This window comes from Haplochromis burtoni, unplaced genomic scaffold, assembly GCF_018398535.1.
Source record: "Haplochromis burtoni strain Fernald_Lab_line unplaced genomic scaffold, NCSU_Asbu1 Contig_20, whole genome shotgun sequence".
NCBI classification, from domain to species: domain Eukaryota; kingdom Metazoa; phylum Chordata; class Actinopteri; order Cichliformes; family Cichlidae; genus Haplochromis; species Haplochromis burtoni.
This window is the reverse complement of record NW_024582381.1, coordinates 276,100-288,372: the sequence shown is the minus strand read 5'-3', so window position 1 is coordinate 288,372 and position 12,273 is coordinate 276,100. Positions and strand designations below refer to the sequence as shown.

The 12,273-nt window shown below is 41.3% G+C and overlaps 1 protein-coding gene across 4 annotated transcripts in view; it reads left to right on the top strand.

The window, feature by feature from the left end:
• Positions 1-12,273, top strand: part of glsb (glutaminase b) — a 35,675-nt gene that overhangs the window by 11,848 nt on the left and 11,554 nt on the right. For 2 of the 4 annotated variants that reach the window (XM_005939829.3, XM_042218554.1), the window contains exons 6-14: positions 376-539; positions 1,915-1,973; positions 6,342-6,374; positions 7,407-7,465; positions 8,031-8,097; positions 8,983-9,033; positions 9,386-9,562; positions 10,605-10,736; positions 11,207-11,299. In XM_005939829.3, the coding sequence (XP_005939891.1) occupies positions 376-539; positions 1,915-1,973; positions 6,342-6,374; positions 7,407-7,465; positions 8,031-8,097; positions 8,983-9,033; positions 9,386-9,562; positions 10,605-10,736; positions 11,207-11,299 (835 nt within the window). Of the gene's footprint in view, positions 1-375; positions 540-1,914; positions 1,974-2,115; positions 5,578-6,341; positions 6,375-7,406; positions 7,466-8,030; positions 8,098-8,982; positions 9,034-9,385; positions 9,563-10,604; positions 10,737-11,206; positions 11,454-12,273 lie in introns of those variants that run through there. The other 2 variants (XM_042218555.1, XM_042218556.1) reach the window with 2 other exon arrangements.

Genomic DNA, 12,273 nt, shown 5'->3' with positions numbered 1-12,273 from the left:
ATTATTGTATGGCGGTCCTGGTTCAAGCTGGTTAAAACTGTTGATTTGATCCCACTTGTATTTCCCAGAAAAGACAAAACACGTGTAAAGAAATAACCATTTCTCAGTAACTATGTCAGGAGGCGTTCTGATCACCCTGTTCTCTGATTAGTGCTTGTAAACTTTCATAAAAGTTTGTTTAACAAACCTTGACAGTTGTAAAGATAACGGTTTTGTTTTTACACAGTGTTACTTTAGTTTATCGTGCCTTTCCTACAAATTGTGAAACACTCACTGTTTTCATGTGTCTGTTCTGGCTTCTTCTTGTCTCTAATCACTGAACCCGCAGCCTGCGGCCTGCTCTGATAACGTCCTATCTTTATGTTTTTGTTGCAGACATACGGTGGGAGACACTAAGGTCCCCTTCTGCATGCAGTCTTGTGTGAAGCCTCTGAAGTATGCCGTCGCCGTGCACGACCACAGCACGGAGTACGTGCACAGTTTCATCGGGAAGGAGCCCAGCGGCCTCCGCTTCAACAAGCTCTTCCTGAATGAAGATGGTGAGTTGTCTTGGACTTTTTATTAAACCTTGTCCTCCAAGTAAAGCGATGAAGAGCTAGTGCAGGGTACAGGAAGTTGGCGGAAGACTTAAGTGGTAGATATGATGCGAGGGTCAGATGTTCTTAAATCACAATGAGTCAGAAATCCAGCGAAGCAGCCCCCTTGCCTGGCCACATGTCTTGGCACTCTACCTTTTTGTAGGGTTAAAAACATGCACAGGGGGTCAACATAGGACGTGCGCTTGCATCTCACTGCAATGCTTGATGGGGGAGGCTATCACGGCCTGCCATCGCTGCTCAGCTAGCTGTAGCATTGGTTAGAACGAGTGTGAGAGCTGTGAGTAGTCAGATGCATTGTTGGAGAACACGTGGTTGGGTTGTTCAAAAATGGGCATTTTGAGAGGAAATGCCAGAATCCCCAGGCTGAGGCTCACACTGCAGACATGTCATGGTCACTTCCTGTGTTCTCCCGCCTTCTGCCAGGGCAGCCATGCAAGGGGATAATGTTGTGTAAGCAGATCACATGACCACAAGGAAATTCAGGTGATGTAAGCGTTCAAGCTCTTTCAGAGATCTGAGGGAGGAAAGTGCTGGATTTATTTTTCACTATGTCCCTGTCCACGCCCACGCCTCCACACACTCACACAACACTGTAAACACTGCACTCCTGTACAGTAGTAACAACAATAAGTTTTAAACTTGTCCATACATACAGATGGTTCTCACTGGGCTGTGTGATGTACACAGAGTCCTGACGGTTAGAGTTAGATCATCAGCAGCATACCACAGATACAGCAGCAAGTTGCAACACACTTTGTCAGCCCACCAGCACATTCCTGCATTTACAGCTACACAAACATCAACAAGCGGCCAGTTGCCATCAAACAGTCAGGTTGAAAGTTACACTTTAGATACAGTAGGCCGCACTTTTCTTTACACATTACAGCAAAAATCTGCCCTGTGGGTGGTTTTTAGCAGGCCTGGAGTGTTTTTTTTCTTAATCTTTGTTAGTCCACTGTATGAACAACAAAAACTTGCTTATAAACACTTAACAGTAGCATTACATATATATATACATATATACACAAAACCTACAGAAGTATAGTTCATTTCTTTCTCAGCTCCTTAGACTACATACATCTGTTTTTTTGCAAGCTACATAGAGACTCGTTCGGTTTTATACTTCAAATCAGATATTGTGACTGTTTCAGCTGCTGCAGCCTCCGCTGTGTTTCTCTGTATTATCTTGAGTCAGTGTTTACTGTGTATGCACTTGACCCTCGTGTTCTGATCTGTGTATATGCACAGCTCTCAGGCCGAATGTTTGCACTTTGATCCTTCGTAGCACGCTAACGGAGCTCTCGTTGTTTTGCAGATAAGCCGCACAACCCGATGGTGAATGCTGGCGCTATTGTTTGTACTTCACTCATAAAGGTAAAAGCAGTCACACTTCGTCCTCCTCCTCTGTGTGTTTGTGTTCGTTTACGTCCAGTCTGTGTGTCACTTCCTCTCAAACCTCAGAAAGTTCCTTGTAATGTGGGCGTCACTGAGCTGCTTTATCAGTGAGGTAAAATGAGGGGTAATGTAAGGCCTGGGGGTTAATTAACCTGCTTTTAATGATTTACCTGCCATTTCCTGACTTATTTAACTGATTCTTGTGAAACTCATGATTTTCTTTCCACTGTGTTCTCGTGTTTACGACTGACTCAGTTCGAGGTATTTGTAAGTTACTGCCCTTAGGCGTGTGTCCTGTTGTGGTGATTAAAAGTCTCGTTAATCCCTCCTGAAGGACACTTAGCTGCTCCAGCTCACACGCTTCAACCACACAGACTAAAAATAACCTGCACGGAGAGCAAGCACAGGTTAAAATGCACACCTTCAGATTTTATCTCAGCCTTAACGTAGATTCAGTAAGTTTTCTGGTGAGAGATCAAACCAGCTGCAGCTCACAGTCTGACCCCCCAAACAAAGGAGATATTAAACCTGGCTTAAATGCCAGCTTTGTCATAGGCTTTTCCTCTGGCAGAGTTACATTTAAAAACACTTTAAAGCCTTTCAAGTAGATGTTTGACCCCCCTTTATTGTGTCATGACTCACTTTAACGATCGATTGCTGCAGCTTTTTCTGGAGGTGACCTATTTTTTTCTGTCCCCAGCACTTAGACTTTATCCTGTATGACTAATGAAGTGATTCATCCCAGCTGCATTGATATATTGCCAAAGCTTCAAGGTGTTACTTTTAGTTTTTGTTGGACTTGAGTGGAAGCAGTCCAGAGAAGGAAGCTCTTCAGAGTGATTTGGATCTTTTTGTATTTAAAGGTAGCTCAGGTCTGTGTGTTTTCAGTGACCACATGTTATTGTAACATTGTTCATTCGATCTTTTTTTTCTATTTGTGCTTCTTGTTCATTTTCACCCTGCAGATGAACCGTTTTTAAAGTGACTACACTTTGCCTCGTGATCTGTTAGCTTCACATTAGAGGGACGTTTATCACGCAGCTTTTGCGTCGCGATTGAAAAACAGCAGCTGAGCAAAGGGGAGTGCAGACTCTTAACACTCCTAATTTAAATCAAAGCAGAGGACGAAATTAGTTTAAACAGAGACAGCAGCAGGCTCATTTACAAAAATGCTTTTAGACTAAACGCTGTCTTCTCTCCGGTCCTTTGGTCCTGAACTGAAATAAGGCAGGACTCCACGTTTACGACAAAAATAGTAATCACGTTTATTTACTGAAATTTTAAAAATGTCTTTTTACAGGGGTATGAATTTTAAATTTAAGTCAAATGAAAACAAATAAACGCAGGGACAAAAGAGGCGGAGGAGGTGAAGTGACACACGGTCATCACATTAGGGAGTTTAGGTGAGTATCTGGGAGACCTGCATGGTAGACGAGCAGAAAGCAAAGAAGAACCGATGGAAAAAACACAGACTTTTTGAACTTTTGAAACAATAAACTTTGCACTGTATTGTAAAATCGTGATTTTAATTAGATTTTGATTAATTGCACTGCAACCCAGAGGCAAAGGCAACTGCAGGAAATGTTAATCCCTCTAAACCATTAATAACCTGACCTTTACTTTCTGTAGATGGATGACCAAACATTTGTTCCAACTCGGCTTTATTTGAATTTAATTGCATGACTTTGTGCTTTTAAAGAAAAGGTAGAAAAAGGGAAGAGCTTGGTTTATAACAAAATAAGAGCATCGCAGTAAAAATGAACGAAAAGAAGCTAAAATGAAAACTGAAACATTCGAGAGAGCAGATGCGAGACTAAAAGTCACAAAAATCAGTCATCAGATGGACGAACGCCTGAATGTCTTTTTAAATGTTTGAATGATATAAAATAAATCTGGAGAGAATCGACTGCTCTGTGTTTCAGTTCAATGACCCTGGTGTTATTGTTGTGTTTCACTCTCTGCTCTTATCAGCTTTGTTTTTAGCTGCAGGAGGAGGTAGAGCAGGAAACCCTGTGATAAAAGCAACCCGCAGCTTTTAGCATTAAGAGCTGGATCGTTTTTCTCAGGACCAAAACAAACTGTTTGTTTTGCAGGCAGTTTATCATTCATGTGTCAGAGTCACTACACTAAATGCTTCCTACTGAGCTGGAGTCTGGACATGTTTAGGTTAGCCAAAACACTCTTAAACCAGGGAAAAATAGGCTGCACTGATTCTCAATTAAAGTTTGGCAATAAAAGCCTCCACACATTGTATTTTGACACCTCTGTTATGTTTAAACTGTAAAGCACGGACAGAGACACCCATCAGACCCATTAAATTGCTTCAAAAGTTTGAATTTGCACCAAAATCAGGACTAAAAATTTAATTCTCACTACAGTTTATCCTTACTGTCATGTGACATTACAGCTTTACTAACACCATCAACCCAGTCATGCAAAGCTCTCACACGGGATTTCTTTGAGAAGTCAGAAAGTAATCAGGAACACAAGTAAATAACAATAATTTGGCATCTTAATAAAAAAAAATCTTCTTTACTATTTTCTCTTTTTTTTTCTTTCTTTTTTTTTAAAGAATAAGTTCAAAAATTTATGGATAACGATAATAATTTTATTTTATCACTAAAATACAGTTTAGATTAAAGAGCTTTCACATACAGGTGGATTAACAATTACAGAAACATAAAGAATCATTTAGATAATTATAATACTGTTAATTAAGGGCAGCTGTGGGTTCCTGCTTACATTGGGTTTAAGCCACAAATTTTTATTATTTTTTTTAAAAGTAAAGTGCTGAATATTATGCATAAAAACTGTTTTAAAAAAAGATGAACTTAAACATTTGGAGTCAGAAGTTACCAGACTTGAACAGGAGCATAAACTGTATGGGTGCAGTGCACAGATAGCTGCTAACTGCTGAATAACTCCGAACATTATTTCTGCTGTAAAGTCGATTAACGCGGAAGTCTGCAGGGACTGGCTCGCTGCTTGAGTCGGCCTCAAGTGGACGTTAGTGGAACTGCAGATTTTAACGCTTCAACACCGGCTTGGTTGAACTCGCTGCTTCTTGAATCATAAAACTTTTACTGAACATGTCTGGACTCCGGCTCTGCAGGCACGCTCAAGTTAACATTAACCTCACTAAAGTCTGAGCTGATCAGGTTCTATGTTTTTGAACCACCATGTGATACAAAGAGGACTTCCTTAGATGCTCACAGCCATCAGACAGGTTCACTCACAGCTTTCTTACTAATTAATGATGCAGTTTGAAGTCCTCAGGCCTTAAACTCAAACTCAGAACATGTGTCTGTGTCCACATCGGCTCATCAGTGTCTCTTTTTTTTTTTTAAATGTGTTGCTTTTGATTTTGATTTTAACTGTAAAGCCGTTGGTGAGGTTGCACAGTTAGCCTTTAACCTTCGGTGGGGAAACCCGCCGTGAGGAGCTTGCCGTGGCCGTATGCCCCCAAACTGTTGTTACATGCTGCTTGAAGGCTACATGTTGTTGCTGTTTTTGTATGTTGCATATTTTGCAGACTTAGGAACTGTGGGAAATAATGACTGCAGCAGCAGGTCAAATGACGTTGGTAATTTTTTCTTCCTTTTCCATATCTATCTCCTCATTCTCTCCCACTTCCCCTGATCCTCTTCCTCTCCCTTCTCTCTATTTTTTTTATTCTCCTCCAATCAGCTCTGTAGAAACTTCATGTAGTGACTCTTTAACATCTCCATCAGCGCCACAGTTTTAAAACTCTACAAGTAAAGTTAAAACTGGTGCTACAGCACTTTAAATGTGCATGTGTGGCCATGTTTTTTTTGTTTTGTTTTTCCTTTGCTGTGTTTTCTCTGCGGGACATCAGCGAGCTACAAGCTGTGACGAAGGCCAACCCTCCCTCCCTCTTCACCTCAAATATACACACACTCACACACCTGCACAGTGTTAACTTATAATACACACCTGCCTGCATACACCCACATCTTGCAGACTTACTGTAGAAACATGCACACAGTCAGGGCTGTCATACATATTAAAAACAGGTTTGACTGTTTGGATTGGAATCAGTGAGATGTCATGAACACGTCTGCTAAGTCTCCCTTCAAACTTCCCTCTTTGTAATCTATCCGCAAACTGATCGCATTAATAGTTTGTTGAGCTCTTGGCAAAGCTCGTGTGATTTTTACACTTTATTTGTAATCAGATCTGTTCATGCCTGCTAATTATGTAAATCTAGTTGGTCAGAATTATCATTTATCATTTTATAAAATCTTTTGTGATGCCGTGCTTTATCCTCTGAGATTTCTCTCTATAAATGAACCGTGCTAACGACTCTTTATTTTGTTTTCTCCGCAGCAAAGTGTAAGCAACGCAGAGAAATTTGACTATGTGAGTATTGGTCAGAGCTCTGACCCACAAGTATTTAAAGTTCATTTATATTTTCTTTGTCAAGGTGTGATTCGTTCATCTAACAGCATCATAGCCTGACGTTAAAATGTGAAATAAATCTTCTTGGACACTTTATTAGGTACACCTTTTCATAGCACAACTCTCTAATCAGCCGGTCTGCTTCGAGCTGATGCATCAATATAGAACAGTAGCTCAAATAACACTTACAGTTACAACCAAAGTATGCAGAAGAGCATCTCCGAGCCTTGAACCAGCTTAACCAGCTCAGCTACTGCAGTGGAAGACCACACCGGGTATAACTTCTGTCAGCTAAGAACAGGAAACTGAGGGTACAGTTCACATAGACTCATCAAAACAGGATATACCAGATTGGAAAAATGTTGCCAGGTCTGACGAGATAAGACTCTATTTCTGCTGTGGCATTCAGACAGTAGGGTCAGCTGTGGGATGTGGTAGAATGGGAGATTCACATCATGTATGTACAGCTGATAAATCTGCAGTAACTGTGTGATGCCATCAAGTCAACATGGACAAAAATCTCTTGTTGAATCTATGACATGATAAATAATGGCAGAGCTGAAGGTGTACCTAATAAAATGACCAGTGGATGTATATAAAAGTGACATTGCTCATTTGTTTCAGACTCCTCATTTTGAAGGGTCAACCTGAGCATTCGCTGCCACTGTGTTGGTTTTTCTTGTAGCTATTATTTGAGAGGCTGGTGAGCACCCTCAGCACCCCTCCTCCTCGTAAATGTTTTTATTGGTGCAGTCGATGCTCTCGTGTAGGAAAGAGTCAGTACTCGTGAAATCAAACAGGTGTCAAACATTGAATTTTCTCTTGAGGTTTAATTATCTGCACCTCTGTGTGTGTTGAATAAGTTTATAGGGACTCTTGATGTTTTATATGTGCTGTTTAGCTGGCATCTCTTATCATTTGTAGTGTTTGACCTCCATACATGAACCTCTGGATCATTTTTTCATCTCGACTCACCTCCTGCTTTCCTTCCAGGTCATGAACTTTCTGAAAAAGATGGCGGGAAACGAGTATGTGGGTTTCAGCAACGCCACGTAAGTCCCTCCACATCGCCTCTTTAAAATCACCCAAGTTTACTTATCCTTGCCCTGCAAACCCCCGAACCGAGCTGACCTAACCACCACCGTAATAACCTTCACAGGCTCATTACAGGAAGCGTAAACTGTGAAAAACACCTTAATTAACTGGGATCAAATTAACAAGCACACAGGCCATGTTTTAAATGGCTTATGTTCACGAGAAGTCCGATATAAGCAGGACTGTCTTATAATACCTGCTCAGAACAACAATAATAATAATTAATAATGTAAAAAAAACCTTTCCTTTATACAAAAAAGCTGAACACTGTTTAAAGAAACATCATTTTGGTCCTCAGTCACCCACATCTGTTGTGTGCTGAGGACTTCCACAGGTGCTGATGAGGTTTTAAAGGTTTGCATGATTTATGACGGCTCGTGTTGCAGTGTCATCACATGATTGCGTGAGCTGTGGTTATGTTGTACACATGAAGGCCGAGGTCTGTGAATACCAGCACAGCACTGAAATAACACACACACGCTACCTTCATCTGTAATGGGAGTGCTCTTCTTTGTGTGACAGATTCCAGTCTGAGCGTGAGTCAGGAGACAGGAACTTCGCCATCGGCTACTACCTGAAAGAAAAAAAGGTTTGTCTTTGTGATTCTCCTCTCTGAAAACCTGGAGAGAATTTAGAGTTTAAACGAATCGGGCCTCACGTTTCTGCTTATTTTGCCACTGAAGCTTGAAAGTTTACAGCCAGCAGCTCAGCATGTAATGCTTCTCGCCCCTTAAATACGTTCATGCATAAATGAGAAAAATCTGCATATTTTTGATTCAGCTGATTGTAACCCTCCTGATTTGCCTTTTGGTAGGAGTCAGCTAAGACCCCTGAGACTTTTTTAAACTTATGAATGAAAAACTGCAGCGTCAGTTTAGAACAGAAAAAACCTGGTGGTGTTGTTCTTATCTAGGACACAGCAGCCTGGTTTTTGCCGGGATCACAGATCAGTAACATAAACACATAAATACAATCAAACAAGGTGAGCCATGTTCTGTCCGAGCTCCTCGTTTGATTAGCGCGAGTGCTGCAAGTTCAGCTGGACTTTCCCAGAAATAAACTCATCTACAGATGCAAGACAGCAAGAAAGACGTCAGTCAGTCACCGTGTGTCCAAGTCCATGTGTTTCTGAGGAAAGAACCAGATTAAAAGAGTTTTGGGGTTTTTTTTCCTGTGAAGAAAACAACAGTTATTCTTTGAAACAGTAAACCTTTGATCAGGTGGTCTGGTGTAAAACGAGTCTTTAATGGGGCTGACGGCACTCGTAAGCTGTGACTGCTCAGCTCAACAAACATAAACCAGAAGAACTGGATCAAAGATAATGGAGAGATGATGGATGCATATTAGAGGAAGTGGAGACTGTGAAACACATATTTAAAGGGTTTCAGCCCTTTGGCTCTTGTACCTGATGCTTTCAAGTCTCTTCAGCATGAGAGCGTGGTTATTAAATGTTTTTTTTTTCTCCTCTCTGCAGTGTTTCCCAGAGGGGACAGACATGACCTCTGTACTGGACTTGTACTTTCAAGTGAGTGTAACTTTAGCTTCTTCCAGTATTTATACATTTTTAATGAGAGGATATCATTAGGTTGTTTTTCTGCTTCATTGCTGAGCTGTTTCCTGCTATTGATTTTTATCCTCAAGAGTAAAGCTTTCTGACCAGTTGTTTCCACCGCTTCTTTCAGCTTCTTTCTGTGTGATACATACATAGCTTCCTGACCACACGCAGAGATGGTTTTACCTCTATATGCTGTTCCAGTATCTCCCAAACCAATCAGATGGATTTATTTCCATCATTTCCACCCTTTACTTTCACTTTTCTGTCACCTCGCTTTGTAAATCAAGCTGCAGTAACAGAGTTATTGTCTCTGCCTCTCCAGCTCTGCTCCATTGAGGTGACATGTGAGAGTGCCAGTGTCATGGCGGCCACCCTGGCCAACGGGGGTATCTGCCCAATCACGGGCGAGCGCGTGCTGAGCCCAGAGGCGGTGAGGAACACGCTGAGTCTGATGCACTCCTGTGGCATGTACGACTTCTCAGGGCAGTTTGCTTTCCATGTGAGTGAAACACAACACAGGTTACTGTTGTTTTGATTTATTAACTGTTTGTATTTTCAGGATTTTTAATTAGACTTGAACGATGATTGTTAAAACTGCAGGAATATGCAATTTATTAAACAGCAGTGCCTAAAAACAGTTCACAGAGTCCTTCAACAGGCAGACAGCAGCACTACAGGTGCCATACAGGATGATTTAAAAAATATAACAGTGAATGAAAACCTTAAATAAAGCACTGCAGATATTAAACAAAATAAGAGATGATGTCACATGTCTTAAAATTTAAAAAAAAAAATGAAAAGGAATAGGAAGGAGACGAGGCTTCATCAGGTGCACTGATCATCTAAACTGAGAGCAAACAGGGAAAAAGTTTGAGTGTTTGTCCTTAAAAATGCACATAAGTGTTCTGGAGACATACTCAAGAGCTAACGTTCTTTTTTTGAAGCATGTGTTGTTGTTTTCGGACAGAGTTTTGTCTTTAAACATTTCTGGCACAACCAACAATTCAAAATGTAACGTGGAGCTTCCTCTGGTGATAATCCAGCTCTGCATAAGCATGGCATTCAAAATCCATCCCAGTTAAAACTGTTAAACATAATGAGATGTCTTTTGTTACTTTTAAAAAGCAAAATACAGTGTTTACTGTATTAACAACCCTCAACCGAAGGGCCCATGTGATTGAATATCAGATTTTAAAGTCGTGATAGTGTTAGATTATCTGTGTTAGGTAGTTTTAACCATATGAATTCTCACATTAAACCACAGCTAGAGTATCTCAGAGGAAATGATCAATAACGAAGCACAACGACTTTCATCCTGAGTCGGTGGGAGACGGATTTCTGGACTCTGAAACTGAACAGAAAAACGAAGGCGCTGTTGCTTTGGATCTGACACAAAAAATCTAAATAACTCTTAGGGATTTCTGAGAATATTCAGTGTATCGTGAGATTTACCATCGCTGTGTTGATGTACTTTGTCACCGTCGTGCTGCTTCTACACACACAGCCAGCCTTTCTGTAACTGCTTTGTTTCCCTGCTGCAGGTCGGCCTGCCTGCCAAGTCTGGAGTATCAGGAGGGATCCTGCTGGTTGTGCCCAACGTGATGGGCATCGTGTGCTGGTCGCCTCCGCTCGACAAGCTGGGCAACTCGGTCAGAGGGATCCAGTTCTGCACGGTACGTGATGCCCGGAGAATAAACACTCCGCCTCGAGACAATATTGCACCTCCTTGTTTATTCACTTAAATATTTTACAGCAGCAGAAGGAGCAGAATTGCTTTTTAGGAGCTGAAAGTGGCCTTTCATTGCAGGCATGCTCTTTCCCATTAGTGTGGTTCATATCCGAACGAGCACCCCGGCTACTTTGCATTGAAGTCTGAGCAGCAGTCATTTTAGATCAGACCCAAAACATTAGACGAGTCTGAACCGCTCAGCGTCACATTAACACACACAAGATGTAAGACTTCACTTTTAATTTTAATTGAATTTTGTTTACGTTCTTTTCATTCATCCATCATTTCTTTTGTTTACCTAGTCCAGGGTTGTGGCAGGGCTGGAGTTTCCCACCTCTCACTGGGAGGCAAGACACCATTTTAGCTTTTCTCAGCTGCTTTGTTAGTTTTAGTCTTTCTGTCTTTGTATTTCAGGACCTGGTGGAGCTTTTCAACTTCCACAACTACGACAATCTGAGGCACTTCGCCAAGAAGCACGACCCTCGCAGAGAAGGAGGCGACCAGCGGGTAAGGACAAACGCCGCCTCGTCAGGCTCATGTGACAGCACACCTCTCCAGCAGCTTCCTGTAGTCTCAGCTGTTTGCACTGACCTCCATAACTGCACGCACAGTAGCCCCTAAACTGTCCCTGTTCCTCCTTCGGGTGGAAGAGCCGCATAAAGTGAGTGGAGTATATTCGTTTACTGCAAATATTTAACATACAAGGAGCCAAATCTTCAGTTAAAAGACACCTGGAGCCAAACTCAGTCTGATCGTTCAGAACATGCCTGGTAGATGATGCAGTGTTTCCCTCACATTTTACATTCAGAGTGCCCAGAACCTTTTTCTGAGGAAACTAAAGTATTTCTTCAGACCGTAGCGTGCACTTCCACAATGGTGAGCACTGGTGAAGCTTTTTTCCGTTACTCTGCTGACGTAGCTGCGGCTTTTTCCATCATGTGACTTTATAAAAACTGGGGTCCAGGGTGCATCCGGGCTTTCGCCATCTCTACTTTCTGTTTAAGCAAGTAAACACAAATGGGTTGAAATGATAAAAAATAAGTGTTCTCCTTTTCTGATTATCACCGTGTTTTTTTTAAAAGCTCTAGCTCGCTTCATTAGTACGACTAAAAAACTGAAGAATAAAACGCTTAAAAAAAGAAACAAGCAGCGAGCATGTCGGATGATGTGAACCAGGTGTAATAACGGCAGGATTTCGTCAACTCTAAAAATCTGAAAGAAAACTGTTTTGCTCAGGTGGATGGTCACTTAGTGTCCTAAGTGTGTAGTCCTGAGTCACCTGAGCTACAAATGTAAAAGTGGAAAAAGAGGATTTTGTGGACAGATTTGTTTGCTGAGTTACTGACTTACTGCTTAATCTGCTGATGGACTTTAATCACAATCTATTGATTAGATAGAATCTAATCTATTGTATAAAAATACTACTTTTAAAGTTTCTATAATGCTATATGTCAAATTTACTTTATTTATTATGCCAGCTC